The sequence below is a fragment of the Cyprinodon tularosa genome, unplaced genomic scaffold, assembly GCF_016077235.1.
Source record: "Cyprinodon tularosa strain WSP-4 unplaced genomic scaffold, ASM1607723v1 ctg829, whole genome shotgun sequence".
NCBI classification, from domain to species: domain Eukaryota; kingdom Metazoa; phylum Chordata; class Actinopteri; order Cyprinodontiformes; family Cyprinodontidae; genus Cyprinodon; species Cyprinodon tularosa.
The window spans coordinates 209,132-225,513 of NW_024039595.1; the positions used below are offsets into that span (position 1 = coordinate 209,132).

General features: G+C 37.0%; 1 protein-coding gene across 3 annotated transcripts; it reads left to right on the top strand.

Moving 5' to 3' along the window:
* Positions 1–301: 301 nt before the first annotated feature.
* On the top strand, positions 302–16,382 carry LOC119774733 (microsomal triglyceride transfer protein). Of its 3 annotated transcripts, none has more exons than XM_038272403.1 (18): positions 302–486; positions 2,216–2,414; positions 2,560–2,703; positions 5,637–5,744; positions 5,837–5,953; positions 6,048–6,187; positions 6,344–6,494; positions 6,999–7,156; positions 7,297–7,465; positions 8,571–8,678; positions 8,751–8,963; positions 9,060–9,271; positions 9,413–9,510; positions 10,093–10,214; positions 10,296–10,523; positions 13,114–13,238; positions 14,956–15,126; positions 15,211–16,382. In XM_038272403.1, the coding sequence occupies exons 1-18, from the start codon at positions 422–424 to the stop codon at positions 15,356–15,358; spliced, it is 2,676 nt and encodes an 891-aa protein (XP_038128331.1). In that variant the 5' UTR covers positions 302–421; the 3' UTR covers positions 15,359–16,382. The 3 variants fall into 3 exon arrangements, with proteins under 3 accessions (XP_038128331.1, XP_038128333.1, XP_038128332.1); XM_038272405.1 differs by having other exon boundaries at positions 2,222–2,414; XM_038272404.1 differs by having other exon boundaries at positions 302–482; positions 2,215–2,414.

The window sequence follows — 16,382 nt, forward strand, 5'->3', positions numbered from 1 at the left end:
ACCTATCATATATATTTTTTAAATATTTTACTAACTTTAGTTACCAACTCAATTTATAGGCTGTTTATCCTATTTTTAGATTTCAAAAATATTTTGTTTTGTACACAAAAGCTTAAAAATGTCGCCTCTTAAAGTGAAATGAAGCGATCGGGCCTGGCTGATTAATGGATCATTAAAAATGACCCATGCGCATCTATCGCAGCAGCAGTTCCTGTCAAATCTCTGCTGCTCGGGTTAATCATCTGCTGCTTATCGCGTACTTAGTACTTGAGCGTGGAGTTTGGAGTCTGCCCTCCCCTTAGATAAAGCAGAACACCAGAGGTTTGGGCTCGCTCTGCCTTTTTTTGGTCCTTTTTCTTGGAGCCACCTGGGCTGCTGTGTGGGTTTGGATCACCTGGCTGCAGGGAGAGGAGGACGCATAATGTTGGTTCGGGCTGTGTTTTGGATTTGCGCGGCCACCTGTGTCACAGCTTCCACCAAAGGTGAGTTCACGGGTAGTTGGGATGTTCAGATGCCAGCAATTTAAGCCTGATGCTTTTTAAATGACTCCTGAAGGAGATTGCTTGTGAGATGAAGGTTCTTTTTTTGTTTCAACCCACCCAAACATTTGGTTTGTAGTTTTAGTCTTGAATGTTTTACACTTTTTCTGTAGAGAACTTCTAAGCTGTTATAACTATCCTGAAAATCATTTAAGTTTTATGAGCTTTATATTTTTGAATCTGGATTTTGGGTAAAGTTAATGAATGAAGGAATGAACAATCTTCTCTGGTAATCACCATCTCATCTATAGAGAAGGATTTCATCCCTGAGAAGAGCAGAGAGAGCAATACTGAGAAGCAGAAGGAAGGAAACAGCAAAAAGTAGAATATTACCCTAAACTGTGGTTTAGTTTTGAAATCCATAAAACAATTCATGCAGTTGATGCAACAAACTGACCCTGAAATTTATTTGGTGTAACTGAGCTGAGCTCAGGCAACCGGTGATGAAATCAAAAAGTGACACGTCAGTGTGTCTTCCCTCATGGCTGAATGTCACATCTATCAGCAGGGTTGTCATTAATGGAGCAAACAAGATTACTATCTCCGTTCACCTAAACACACCCAGTTCAATGATTAAATCACTTCAGCTCCTTGTCCCCTTCAGAAAAAGTAGAGGTGAGAGGAAAAAAAATAATAAGGACCCTTAAAATTACACGCCTGATTAGAAACCAATCCCAGAATTAGTATGTTTTAAATTTTCAGTGAACAAAGGATTTAACCTCTGAAAGAGAAACGCAAAAAAGAATGACAGTTTTGGAGGAAAAACAACCTGTCAAAAAAATTCCAAAAACATAAATAAATACACATGCCATACTCAAGAAAGATCTTCATTGATATTAGTGCAAATAAATCCTCTTCTTATAATGCTGCTCAGTTTTGGTGATGAGTCCATGTTTTGAGGTTGAAAAGGCTCCTTGTCATCACTCTTATCTTTATCTCCTTTAGAGGATTCTCTTACCAAGCCCCTCCATAACATTCACATCACTTACTGTGAGAACAAACATGTTCAAATTATTCGATTACTTTCCATCTAAGCCTAGTGCATCAATATGACATTTGGGTTTCCTCTCCAAAAATGAACTGGCTGATAGGGTTTTTATTTATTTATTAAGGGCATTCCAATGGTCCCATCTTTACACTGATAATGCAAAGTATCCAATGAGTCTTAGAGCTTATTGCTCGACTGTTAGCCAACTCAAGTAAATGCATAAAAATATAACTTAATTCTGAGAAAGTAACCCAGTTAAGAAACATTTATTTGCCTAGTGTTTGATATATGATCTGAAAAGAGGAAATTAAGAAGGAATTTGAATCAACTGACTCTCTTTTCCAAACTTGGAAGATTATTATGAGTGAAAGTTTTGAAAACCTGAATTCTGAGTTAAATTAACTAGTTCCGCTTTTTAAACCTCTCAAAAGTTGTAGAAGATGACCTTACTGTTTTGTCAGACTGGTCTCTTTCTCCTCCTGGAATTTACTCCTTTTCTATCAAAACTATTTCAAAACATTAGTAGCTAAAGAGCATAAATTTCTAAGAACAAAAAGGACTCAACTTTCCTTTAATTAGTTACACTGCAAACTAATATATCCACAGTGAAATGAGTAAAGCTAGGAGTTGCAATATAACGTCCACTTATTTTGAATTTCTTTCAAGCTGCATTTCCTGTTTTTTCAGGTGATGCTGCTGCTGCTGCTGCTGGACCAAGACTCCATAACAACCAGCTGTATAAATTCAGCTACACCACTGAGCTCCTGCTGGACAAGGCTCGGGGGTCAAAGGAGGGCAGCGCCGGCTACAGAATCTCAAGCGATGTGAACATTAACCTAGTTTGGAGAGATCCAAGCAACAAGGAGGACCAGTTGATTCAGTTAGCTGTATGTGGAGCAAATATTACAATTATGCCTTTTAAAAGATAGAATAATAATACCATTTATGGCCCATCAGATGTCCACGCAGCAAAGTGAAACATAAATGAGATTTGCTTTCATGTTGCTAAAAGAGGTTCCTCTCTTTAAACAGATCTCTAACGTGAGGATTGAGCCGGCGTCTCAGGGGTCAGAGAAGAACAACATCCTTCATGGATCCACAACCGAAAGCATCTTGGGGAAATCTAAACTTGCAGCTCTGACAAAACCTTTCCTGGTGCACCTGAAAAATGGAAAGGTGACGCACCAACACTCATAGCATCTGTCATTACAGTACAGGAGTTTTTGTTTATAGATATAACACAACTTTTATTAGCATTATACATTTTTTTTTTCTCCCTCTGTTAAAGTGATGATGCTGGCAAAGGAAACCTGTGCGTGTGTTTATCAAAGGTCAACTGGTTCAAAAGATCAATGTCTGAATTTCCGAATGAGTCAGAGTAAAAGATACGCTGTAGGTGGATGAAAGAATAGCTGGCTGAAGTGAAATACTAGTAGAGATGCTGTCAGTGTCGCTGATAACTAGTTGATACAAATATTAAGGGAATCTACTGCGGAGAAGATTTGAAAAGTATTTGAGCTTAGAATACGTTGATCAATACAATCAATCTAATTGATTCTGGATCAGTTTTTTTTCTAGATCTGCAGATTCCTTTTAGTTGCCCAAATCTAACATTTTCCATGAGAAACAACTTAAAGTGACACAGACTGCTTTACTTCTGCCTTTAAGTTATCTTCACTCTCTCTAAGTCCTAATGTGTCCTATAAATACTCCTTCCCTGAACAGCTCCTTATTTATGTGCTTCCTCTGAATGCATTTTAAACTGAAAAAAGCTTTTTGTGAGATTTTTAAAGCTTTTTGTAACAATGCCCATCCTCTTTCAAGAGCATTGTCTTAGTGACCTTCATGATCCATAATTTTATTTGACTTCTAAGAATCCACGTGTCCTCTTTGATTGCTGTATGATTTAATAGTTTACCTTTTAAGGTTGAGATTATATTTTTGTTTTATTTTCCCTTTAAAAGCAACCTAGATGGCCTTGTGCTTAAAAATCAGTATTTTTAAGCTGCATATATCTTCTTTTAAATTCACTGGAAGCTTTTTGAAGGACTAAACACTAATTAGTTTTTACATGCCCACACTTTTAACAAAAGAAAAATAGTTGAATTTCTGTCATTAGCTAATTTCATTTAGGATGTACATTGAACTTTGCTGCAGATGGCTTCTGCTTCTCCTTCTACTCAGAGTATTACTATAAAAATGAGTTCTCCAGAGTAAATGAACATTATTGAAGGTACTAAAGATGGATATTGTCATATTTATTATCTAAATACTGGTTAGAAAAATGCTTATAGTCCTCAGTAAGCTCCTATAAACCTTTGAAAATCAGTTTCAATTAAATTATCAGGCAAAGCTTTCCTACAACCTAGCAAGTAGCATGTTCTTTCACCAAACTGTGGCACTTTATAATAATTTAATAAAAGAATCTGACATCTCTTCTACTTGTCCAAAGTAAAGATTGTATAGAACTGGTTTACATGTTTGCTCTTAAGGAGATTTTAGTTTTGTTCTTCAGTGAATGAAGACAGACAGTTTTCCACTGGTGTTGATGGATTATTTATACCAGTGTCATGAAGGGTGAGGAATAACACACAGTAGCAGCAGACAGCCTATTTATGGAGGTCCTATCTGATTTTGTGGCCGAGTACCAAAAATAAATATCATACTGTAAAGGAAAGATTGAAGGGTGATGTAATTGGCTGCTTTCTGCATTCATGACTGGGACACTGTGTAACACTGAGCTAAACTGAACCACTGTTTGCAGTGACTTAAAAAAAAGAAAAAAAGATGAGCTGTAGTCTACATATACTCAGTCTAAAGGAACTTTAAGGAACTCACTATATGTTTATGTTTAATTTAGTCACTAACAGTGGCGTAGCCAGAAACCTTATTTAGGGGTGACCGATAACAGATAGGCGTCAATCTATACTGTTCCAAGGGGAAAATGAATAAGAAAAACATCTGTATTTTCCAAATAAATACAAGCTAGTTTTTCCTGAAGCCACTTCTAATAAATAAGGGCATATATTTACATATATCAATGCTGTCTGAATGAAAGGTATATTTCAGCTTTGATTTTTCAGAGATAAACTGAACACTATGCTTTTTAGAAATAATTAATATTGGCATATACTAATACCTCAATTAACTTAACTTATTTCTAATTACATTGAATATTCCTACATAACCTGCAGAGAAATACAATTTTCTGTTCAAAGCAGAAGTACTAGTTCTGAAAAACATGCATACTGTATTCATCATCTTAAATATTACTATATATATATATATATATATATATATATATATATATATATATATATATATATATATATATATATATATATATATATATATAATTTGTTAGAATATTCCACTTGAGGGTATTATTGCTACCAGCAAGTCTGATTTAGAGGGGAACTGCTTGTGAATTATGTTCATATAGGATCAACTGGTAGGGGTGGCCAATGATGCAGTAAGGGTCGTCACGGCAACACCTGGCCCCCATCTAGCCCTGTCCCTGCTCTCTAGACAAAACATATTTCTATTAAAGTACAGCATATGATTGAGGCCAAATAACATTTTGTACAGCATTTGGTCCACTTGTACAATTTAGTAGATTTGGGTCTAGTAGACTGGAAATGTATTAAATATTTTTTATATAACTAATACTTGAATTACACTTTTTTTTTTTGCCTGACTCAGAAAATTATTGTAAATAAAAGAACAGTAATTTCATTTTCAAGTTACTTATAACTCTTTAATACATATTCTTATCCTCTGTTAGTAGTACAGCAGTGACCTTCTTTCTTTCATAATTAACTCAGAATGACTCATACAGTAGTTACAGGTACTAATACTGTAGTACAGCCTCTGTTTTGATCTAGACTCCAGAGAATAACGTATAATGTGACTAACGTCAGATTTCATAGCTATGCACGTGTTTGTGAGCAAAAACGTACCGATTGAAACTGACACCCCTAACGCCTTTAGTAAAAGCTGCTTTGCTCACCTGCTAATTTATTTATAGGCCAATGTTTTACTAACTCTATTATTTCAAAGCATAATCTTATGTTTTAACTGGCCTCTTTCTTTTTAAACATCCAACGCAGACAAAAGCATTCTACTCCTACTGGTCAGAACCTTCAACCATCAGGAATCTAAAAAGAGGCATCACCAGCTTGTTGCAGTTTCAGATCCATACTGGGAAGGTTGTTGAGGTGAATTGCACTGCCGTTCTTATATCACAGATGACCATTTTGTCTTTAGGCTTTTTAGCCAGTAAACAAACTCAAACCATGTCTCCAAATAGAATGATGTGTCCGGGAGATGTACAGTTCAGTATAAAGCAGCAGAAGGACAAGTTACAAGAACCAAATTCCTGGAGACATGTAAGACTTCAGAGACGGGATTCACCACTCATAGTACGGTTAGTCAGCATCCTGATCAACTCTTTGTCTTATAAAATTGATTCTTGGTTGGTTACGGCTTGTTTATTTTCTTTGATTTCTCGTCTCATTCAGGTGTTGGGTGTCAGCAGGAAGTCCAGTTCTGTTACAGTGTTTAAACTTGAAGATGGTTTCATTAAATCTGCCGTGGCTGAAGAAACTCACTCTCTGGCTGTTAGCGCTCGTCGTTCCACCGCTGCTAAAATTGTTTCCAGGTAATAGGGTTTTTCCAATTGATCTACTTGAAATCAGATGTAATATAACAAGAGGTTAACTAATTTTAGTTAGCTTTAAAATTGTCTAAAAATTGTGTCTGATCAGTCCTGTTGTGGTGTGACTGGAAGTTAAATAAGCGAATTGGTGTTTCCCAGGCAAACCCTGCTGCTGGTTGGGAAAGAGGCTGGACCAATGGAGATGGCTGGAAAAGATGTTGCTGGGGTTGTTAAGTCCATTGATGACAAACTGGCAGCTGTTGGGATTGTTCCTGAGAAGCTGAAAACCCAGTGCAAAGGCTGTCCAACTGTGAGTTTCATGTTGGGTTTTTAAGTACTGTAGTGTTGCCTGTTTGTTCTTTTATTTGACTTCTGTGAATAAGAGACTTCAAAATTTTCCTTTAAAGAAAGATACCATGTTTTAAAACCAAAAAAACTAGGAGCCTTGAGATACTTGCTCCCTGACTTTCCTGCTTATTAAAGATATTCATGAACTTCTTGCATGGAAATAAAGGTCAGCACAATTGAAAAGACAATATATGCAAATAACACAAACATATCCTTTAGCAGCCCCTCAAAAAGCTTTTTCTAGACATATCTTAGCTTAAATGTTGACGGCAACAGAGCGGTGCAAAACATTAGGGTTCTCATTCTATGCCAATCCTGCCCTTTTCTCCATTAGTTGATTATGAGAACAAGTCTGGATGACTAAATAACTTTTATCGCACTGTTTTATTAATCAAAGTGTATTTTTATATTTGAAATGCTAACTGAAGATGATATGTCCTCTAACCCTTCTCTGCCCCCTCCCCAGCTCTTCGAACATTGGCAGGTGGTGCAGAAGCAGCTGGAGCCAGCGAGCCTGTCCAAAGCCACAGCTCCTCGCAGCTTCCTGGGCTTCATCCAGAGCATAAGGAAGGCGTCCAAGGATGAGATCCTTAAAGTGCTGAAAAGTGCCAGCAAGACCACCCTGTAAACCAGATACTCCTTCCTTTTATAGATTTGATTTCCCTGCTTTTTCACGCTTGCTGATCATTTCACTCTTTTATGATTCACAATTTCGATGCTCTTCCAGATTGCTTGTTGCTTTAACTACCTTCCTCCTCTGACAGGCCTCAGGTGGTAGATGCAGTGACGTCTTCCCAGACGCCAGCATCTCTGGACGCCATGCTGGAATTTCTGAATTTCACAGATGCAAAGGGTTTGGTTCTGCAGGAGCGTTTTCTCTATGCATGTGGCTTTGCCTCACATCCAAATGAGAAAATGCTCACCGCTCTGCTGGTAAGTTTGGCAAACTTACCAGTACGCTTGATGTGTTGTCACATTAAACTGTGGATTCAGTTTAGTTTTGAAAAATGCAATAAGAATTAGCTGAAAACATCAACCTCAGGGTGTTTTCTTTTATCACTTAATGCTCCCTTTTCCCTAAATTTGGATTAGAGAATTTATTTTTAGTTGTATTAAACATTAATAGAATTAATTAATCAGCTTCATTAAAAAAAGGAATCCTGTTGATTTTACTAAAATTCTGTTATGTTACAACCCCAAACAAAATATATTCTGTTTATTTGAATTCTGCAGACGGCCTTGGGGTTGTAAATGGCTGTGATGTGAAGACCAAATAAGTTATTTTTCATTTAAAATATTTCAAATAAAGAAATGACTGAACATCCTTTTGTTGCACATTGAACTGTATCAGGTCCATACATCCCCCTAATAACTCCTAACAGCTTCCCTATAAAAGCATCTCCACAGCATAATGCAGCCAGCACCATGTTTTACAGTGAGGTGGGTGTTTTCAGTGTATTTAGTGTATTTTTTTTTCAGTGTGGCATAAAATGAAATTTTGTTCTCATATGTCTAAAGCGGCCCTTCTATATGTTTACTGGGCATGTTTTCTTTTTTTTTTTAAATAGGACAAATGTGCATTTTGTTTTTGTTTTTCTTTTCTGGTTTGCTTTAACAATGCCTTGATGCAATTTTATATTAAAGCTTATTTTAGGAGTTTAGCTTTTGCTCTATCTTTTTATTACTAATTAGAAAATTTACTATACTAATAAGATGACCTATAGGGGGTAATTATGTGTTAGATAAATTCTAATGGGACTTTCTTATGCTTGATTTTTCTTCATTTATTTTAGAGGGCCCTGAATAGAATTTCTGCCCCTTTTTCTCATAACGTTATTAGCAAATTTATTTGAAATCTTATATTCTTTCTCTTCCTCTTTGTAAATACCATCTTATTTGTGGTCTACCATATTGAAGTCCATTAAAAAGTATCAAAGTTTATTATGAATAAAACTGAAACAATCGAAGGTTTATGGTAAAAGCTAAAAGATGTGCTGTACTTTTAATTGAAATGCAACAATGATCTGTGTCTTTACAGAACATTGCTAAAGGAAAGATTGGATCTACAGAGATCAAAGAATCAGTGGTGATTATTATGGGAGCTCTGGTGCACAAGTTGTGTCTGAAAGGAAGCTGTGATTTACCGGTGAGTCATCAGTATGATTCATCTTAGAGATGCTTTGGAGATTAAATTAATTTGAACATGTTTCCCTTTCAGACAGTGGTGCAGGTGAAGAACATGATTCTAGAGGGTCCTGAAAGCACAAACGTTGAGTCTGAGGTCCAGATGTACCTTCTGGCACTGAAGAACTCTTTGCTCCCTGAGGCAATTCCCATTCTCACCAGGTTTGCAGAGTCAGAGGTGGGATCTTACAGCACCATCGCCCTTACCGCACTGCAGCGATATGATGTCCACCTCATCACCCCAGAGGTAAACCACACCAAACATCCCAACTCATTTAATATGTACAGTATCACTCCTATATGCAGGTAGACAGACAAATCCTAAACTTTATTTGACTTCCAGGTCAAACAGACAGTGAACAGGGTTTACCACCAGAACAGGCGGATCTATGAGAAGAATGTGAGAGCTGCTGCTGCTGACGTGATTCTCAGTAGCAACCCCTCATACATGGAGGTAAAAAATCTACTCCTGTCCATCGGAGACCTGCCACATGAAATGAACAAGTACATGCTGTCGAAGATCCAGGACATCCTCCGCTTCCAAATGCCTGCCAGGTGTTTCCTACAGTAATCCCAGAATAACAAAATTGAGAAATAAATCCATCAGACATAAAAATAAACTAATATACATAGAATTGTAATACACACACCATTATAAAGTCTTATAACATGAACTTATTTCATGTATTTCTGCAGCAAAACTATACGTCAAGCTTTGAAGGACATGATTTCCCATAACTATGATCGCTTCGCTAAAGTTGGGTCCTCCTCTTCATACTCAGGATTCATGACCCGTAAGTAGCGGGGGGGATTTTCATTTAGAAAAATTGGAATGCAGATCAGTGCAATATTATCCTTAACCCTTACATGTGTCCCCATTTTTATTTTTTAACTGTAATATTTTACTGATAATATTATACTATAAACAAACAAAATTCAGTCCTGGGCTTTTTTTTTTTTATAGCAGCATGTATTTGTATATATAAGCCAACACAGTAAGCACTAACATTGTCCTTCTTAATGGCGATGCTGGCTTTTATTAACCAGGTACCAGATTAAAGGTTAAAAGAACACTCCATGCTTTTTTAGATTAAAAGCTCTAACAAAGTTTAAGAAATTGTGTATCTGGTTCAACTATAATTAATTACAACTTTTGTCTTAATATTCCATATAAAATATGACTTAAATGATGTGAGAAAAGAGTTAAAAAAATTTTTTTTTTAGTTTTGCAAGGCAGTACATTTACCAGCGATAAGATTTCTACAGGCCACAAACTGATGAAAAGCGGCTCTGGAAAATCAAAGCTGGCAGAATTGGCACCACTTTAACACATTATAATGGGATATTTTATGTTATTCCTATTGTTAAACCCGCAGAATCCCCTGATGTGACTTCCACGTACAGTTTGGACATTCTGTACTCAGGATCTGGGATCCTTCGCAGAAGCAACATGAACATTTATGGTTCAAGTCAAGGTTCAATGCTACATGGACTGCAGGTGCTTGCACAAGAACACAAGTTTTTTATGTTGTTTTCTTTTTTGTGAACTAAATGTAATGCCATTCCTTTTGTCTTTCAGGTGGCGATTGAGGCTCAGGGTCTGGAGACTCTAATCGCTGCCACTCCTGATGAGGGGGAGGAGGACCTGGAGTCATTTGCTGGTATGTCAGCCCTGCTGTTCGATGTTCAGCTGCGACCAGTCACGTTCTTCAAGGGTTACAGTGACCTCATGTCCAAAATGTTCTCCATGACTGGGGAGCCCATGAACGTGGTGAAGGGACTCATCCTGCTCACGGATCACTCTGAGGTACACGGCTTGACAGTGGAGTGTTTTTGTCATTATAAGTCTAAAATCTTTCCTAAATATTTATTGAAAACCAACTTACCCTGTGTATGGGTCATTATTTCCTTTCAAACTGTTTCAATTAGACTGTGGTTGCATATGATTTAATAAGCACGATCAGAACAGGCTTTCATACTCCATCCTTAGCATGTGCACCATAAAGTCTTTTAATTTTCTGATATGGTGAAGGTATATCCAGCTTCTCTCACCACAGTGTTGGTATGTCTGTGTCAAGCCTCCAGCAGCTTTAGGATTTAAGGGAACTGTGTCTTCAGGACTGAATACCGTCGCTTTAACGGGTTGATGAAGCCATTCTTATCTTATTTCTGTATGAGAGCTTATCCATTTGGATGTCTGTGCCCTTTCTGTTACAGCACCTGCTAAAGAGAGGGATTAAATGTATGCAGTTAACACTAGTTGGACAAATGTCAGTCACACCAAGTTAAATAGTGATGTCTTAGTTCTGGTCACATATATTGACACCTCAGGTGAAAGTATGGGGAAAAGGCAGCCTTTATTTCCAGTGTCATAACCAAAAATCTTCATCGTATTTACTTTGTAGGCCTAATCCCACTTTTTCACATAAACTGACACATATAAAAGAAGTGTTGACATTGCTGCTGTTAAAGCCTTCTACAAAATCCCAGTTCTTACTCTGCAAAGTTTGAGCATACAGACAGGGAATTTTTCCATTCTCCTTTAAACAATCTCTCTGAATCACACTGGTTCCTACCTACTGCTATCAATCGGATTCAGGTTTGAAAAGTGGGATTCCATGGAGGGAGAACGCTTTTGTCTCCAGTGCATTATTTCTGCATTGATTTACCCATTTGTTTGGCATCATTATAAAATGGAAAGATCCTTAATGACCCATATTTATTTTTTTTTATGTTTTTTTTTTTACTTTTTACAACTAATTTCTTTAGGAATGCATTCTAAAAATAATGACATATCCAAATTATCCCACTGCACTGCTTTACAATAGAACAATAGGACACAGAAGGCTTTTCTTTTCTGGCATTACTCCCAAACAACCACTGGGTATAAGGAGGGTGTATCACTCTTCTCAGCTTTTCACCAGAAGTTTGGTTTTAGGCCATTGTTCTGGGAATTCTTATCCTAAAAAGTCATGTGAATTTGACAAATAATTGATTTTTTAAAGGGATCGTTAGGGCTATTAAGCTTAAATTCAATCTGGAATACTCTTATCAGCTACACTTGAACCACCTGTCATGTCCCTCATTCAGCTCCAGCCAATCAACTTGGGGGCCGCACCTTTTCAAAAGTCATCGTGTTTCATCTTGCAAGATCCCCTTCATTTAGCTCCTGGCCTAGCCTCTATCTCCCGCACGCAAGCAAATTTTCGCCCACCTTCACCCAATCTCCATCCACATTCTCAGTCCCACTCACCCTCTGGCTTATTCCACCATCAGTGTCTGGGCCCCGGGGGGAAGACTATTCTAATCCTTTTTTAGGTTACTCATCCAAGCATATATTGATTCACAGCATCATCTTTTGCCAGGGCCTGGGCGCCAAACACATAATTTTGTTTATGTCTTTATCTGCTTCTGTCAGCACATGGCCGCTAACACTGAGCCTGGTTCCGCTGGACGTTTCTTCCTGTTAAAATTTATTTTTTTCTCGCCGCCATCTCTATATACAGTGTGAGGGATTGCAGAGTCCATCAGCTGCTTTTTCTTGGATAGAAATACTTTAGACTTAGACAGATTTATCATTTAGTATACACAAGTGTAAACAAAACGAAATTTCGTTTAAAACAGCTCTCTAGATAATTTCATTTTTTTAAGTGCAGCCTTGATAAGGTAAGCAGCAGTTGTTGTTGAGCTGCTACTACTGCCTCCAGCTCCTGAAGCACTCGCTTCTCCTGGCTCAGGGGAGGAAGAGGACGATGATGACTTTTGATTGTGTTACCGCTATAAATAAATGTTATATTTTCTAATGGCAACTTTTCTTTGTGTGAGTCTCTCTAGGTTGAATTCATTGGTAGCTCCTCTTCTCATGCTTTAACTATCAAAAACTTATAATACTGTGATGGGAAAACATATTTTACACTCTATTCCTGTCAGGCCTCTAGTTAATGACTGTTGTTGTGAGCTTCTTTTGTTTCCTTTACTACACAAAAGTATTCACTCTAGAGCACCTGCTAGACCAGGCTAGATGTGCGTCTTTTCTAACTGACTCCTCAGAAGCTGTTTTTCAGTTTTAGACATTTTGGTGTGAAGCTAGACTCTTTTAGGTCAAGGTTATTTCAAAAATCTTTCAGATTGTGGAAACTGTCTACTTGTCTGTGAGAATCCATCCCTGTGGTTCTAAGTAGATTGGAAAATCCTGTTTGACCTGAAGATACAGAAACCTTGGTAAAGACTGTATGTTCTCCCTTGCAAGGATTAATAAATGCTGCTTGAATGAAGAAAACAGATCTAATTTAATGTTAATATAAGACTTTTTTATTCTGATAATATTACAGAGCCGATCTCAATATTTATATGTAATAGAGACCACTGAGGTTTAAATGCTTTTTGTTGTCCTGCAGGTCATCCAGCTTCAGTCAGGCCTGAAGGCGAGTGCAGAGTTTCAAGGAGGCTTAGCCATTGATATTTCTGGAGGGATGGAGATAAGCCTGTGGTACAGAGAGTCAAAGACCAGCGTCAATAACAGGTACCGGGCAAAGACAATAATAAAAACTACTTGCATCATCAGTGAATAGGTCAAACATCTGCTATGTTGTATGTGTGTGAGTCCTGGCCAAAGTGCAGTCAGAAATGTATGGATTAACTCTCTAAGTCAAAGAAATACTATATGTGCAATATGACGTAAGGCACTTGCAGGTCAAAGGGCTTGTTGACGTTTAGGCAATTCTTAGAAAACAATCTTGGTGCCTTGAAAGGGAGATAATTTTAGAAGGATTTCTGTTGATGGATTTATCTGAAATTTAGCAGGTCTATAAGGACGGTCTGATTCATACCTTCCACCGGTCCCCTGGGCATGCTCCAGGATCGTGCTTTACGCACAGATCCTTTGTCTTGTGCCGGCAACGTCGGTTGTGTCTGCTTCTTTATTTTAAAATCATTACAGTCAGCGCAGATGGCTCCTGGCATCCGGTGATGAAACAAGGCTTAAGGGGAACACAAAAATAATCTAAACCTTGAAATAGAGTTTCAGGGCTGGGCTGAATCATGTTACTGTGGAAGCTACATTCAGGTTTAGTTGATGTGCTGAATTCCTAACGACCAGTAGTTGAGTTTTCTGAAAGGCTGAATTCTCTGCAACCTTTGAGAGGGTCACTAAAACAGGATGTGACTGCAGTTATGTAGAATTTCCCTGAATCTTTCCAAATGTCCTGAGTCACATTGGACTCGAAGATAATTTCTGTGAATGCAAATGGCAGAGGGCAGGTTAACTGACCAGCATAGTTGTACCTCTTCAATGCTGATTATAGACTGAATGGCTATCTATAGGGAAGGACCAAACCACAGTGGTATTTTGACCGAGGATTGCCTCCAAAGGCCTAGATAGACAGGTTTGGTTTTGCTTGCATTGTAATTTTGAAAACATTGTTGCAACTTCATTGTTGAACTTTGTTTGGTTTTGTAAACCAAAATGCTTTAGAAACAAGAAGAATAAGCAAGATATGGTTAAGGTATTTGATAGTTCCCTGCACACAGTTTGGACCTTACTCACACAACCAATTAAGTCCTGTCTGTCTGAGGTCACTTGTAGACAATGATTGTGTAATCAGTCTATAGACTTTTTAATTTTTTTTTACAGCCTAATGGGCATCGGCATTCAAGTTAAGAGCCGTCAATTTAAAAATGGGTTTTATTGCTGCTTTAAACCGAAACAAATAGCTTATTATCTTGTAGACCTTCTACAACTTCAGGCGTGCAACTAGTTTATTGAAAAACAAACAATTGAAATTGTTAATGAATAGTTTTTACTGACAGTTTTAATTATATTTTACATGTCAATTATTTTGGATAGAAAGCTGGTTGACTTGTTTGTTCGGGAAGCTTATTTTTTTCCCCCTCATAAAATAAATCAAGATTTGAAGGTGCTTTTTGTATTTTTTTTGGATTAATGTTCGATTTTTGAAATGTTTGTGTCTTGTCAAATGTGACAAAAAATAAAAACAGTAAAGATATCTGATGGGGCAAATTATTATTAATAACTCTGTAAATTTCATGTCTGCAGAAATATGAACGTGCTTGTTGATTTAACATAAAAACAACAAATCTTTTATTATTTCTCAGATGAAACTTTCAATTTTTTTTATTTTTATTTTTTTAAGAAAAATTAGGAATGAGGTTATTTATTAACCCAGTCTGTTAATTTCCTGAACCACGCTGACCGTGCGATCCTTTGGTTTTCTTTCCAGAGCGGCATTGGTTGTCACCGGCAACGTAACAGTGGACATGGACTTTTTAAGAGCAGGTTTGGAGGTCAGCTTTGAGACAGAAGCCTCATTGGATTTCATCACTACAGTCCAGTTCTCTGAATACCCCTTCCTGGTGTGCATGCAGATGGACAAGGCTACTTTCCCTGTCAGGTTAGGATCAACTGAAAACCAATTAATCCTCTTTTAGCTAACAAAAGCTGTAACTTACCTCTGATTTTTTTTCCCCTCTCTTAGTGAATACTTTACCAGGTATGAGAGCTTGCCATCGGGGAAAAGCATTAAATCACGAAAGGGTAAAAAGCAACTTGTGCCTGGCTCTGAGTTCCCTCTCCATCAGGAGAACTCCAACATGTGCAAAAGGGTGTTTGAGTCCAGCTGGTAGAGAGGCCATCATGATGACTTGACTACAAAAAGTGTAAACTGCTTTCAGAGGCCGCTGTCACAGGCCAACATGGAAAAAGTTTGTTAAAAGGGGAAAAAAAGAAATGATGCTTTTAGCAACATAAGCAACGTTTACATTCTGTGAGTATTTAAGGGGGTGCTGGTCATTTTGACCCTTCAGCATTTCATGCCTTTATGTTTTTAGCCGTTTTGTTTCCAAATTTCTGATTTGAATATGAAAATAATTCATTTTGTTTTATACCTTACCTTACCATACCTTATTTGTACCTCTTTAGGATTTCTCACATTAGGTAACAAAAATATAGGATTATTCATCTACATAATTCATAATAAGTTCTGAAATAGCATGCTAAACGGATTTACAATTATTAGGTTCTTCCTACAAAATAATTTCTTTACAGATTCAAATACAAAGAGGTTGGTAGGATATGGCTATAAATTTAAGTTATGAATTGATGAAGGGGCAAAATGAGCAAGGGTTATATAAAAAAAACATTTGAAGGCATTCATTTTATGTTTTTTTTTTTCAGAAATTGGGAACTTTTGCCTTAGTATTTTTGGATTTCTATGAAAATTGTATTTATAATGGGCACATAGAATAAAGCATATTTTGTTCTGTGTGTACTTAGCATGCATAGTATTGTTATCCCCAAAACCCCTAATAAAGCTGCAGTAACGAAGAACTTGTAAATATTGGTAAAAGGAAAGTGTGCATTATAAGATTTCAGGACCAAAAATATTATTTTCCACTGTGATATTGTATTTCCCTGTGATATTGTATTTTTTAGAATTAATTTCCAAATGAAAATTAACAGTTTATCCCAAAATGTTGCTGTGCCCTAAAACACAAATGTGAAATGAATAATATTCTGCAAATGTGATAATTCTGTTTGTTTTAATCTAGATGTTAATACTAATACTTATTTAATTATTGGTACATTGTTTACTTTGTACTTGGAAGATTTGGGATGTAAGTTAAATGCAGCTTAAATTGCGAAAAAAAA

Excerpts from the sequence above, each read along its gene's own strand:
- LOC119774733 (XM_038272403.1), top strand. The coding sequence starts at position 422 with ATGTTGGTTCGGGCTGTGTTTTGGATTTGCGCGGCCACCTGTGTCACA. Across the intron at positions 5,745-5,836 it reads ATACTGGGAAGGTTGTTGAG|AATGATGTGTCCGGGAGATG; the intron begins GTGAATTGCACT and ends GTCTCCAAATAG. Across the intron at positions 6,495-6,998 it reads AGTGCAAAGGCTGTCCAACT|CTCTTCGAACATTGGCAGGT; the intron begins GTGAGTTTCATG and ends CCCCCTCCCCAG.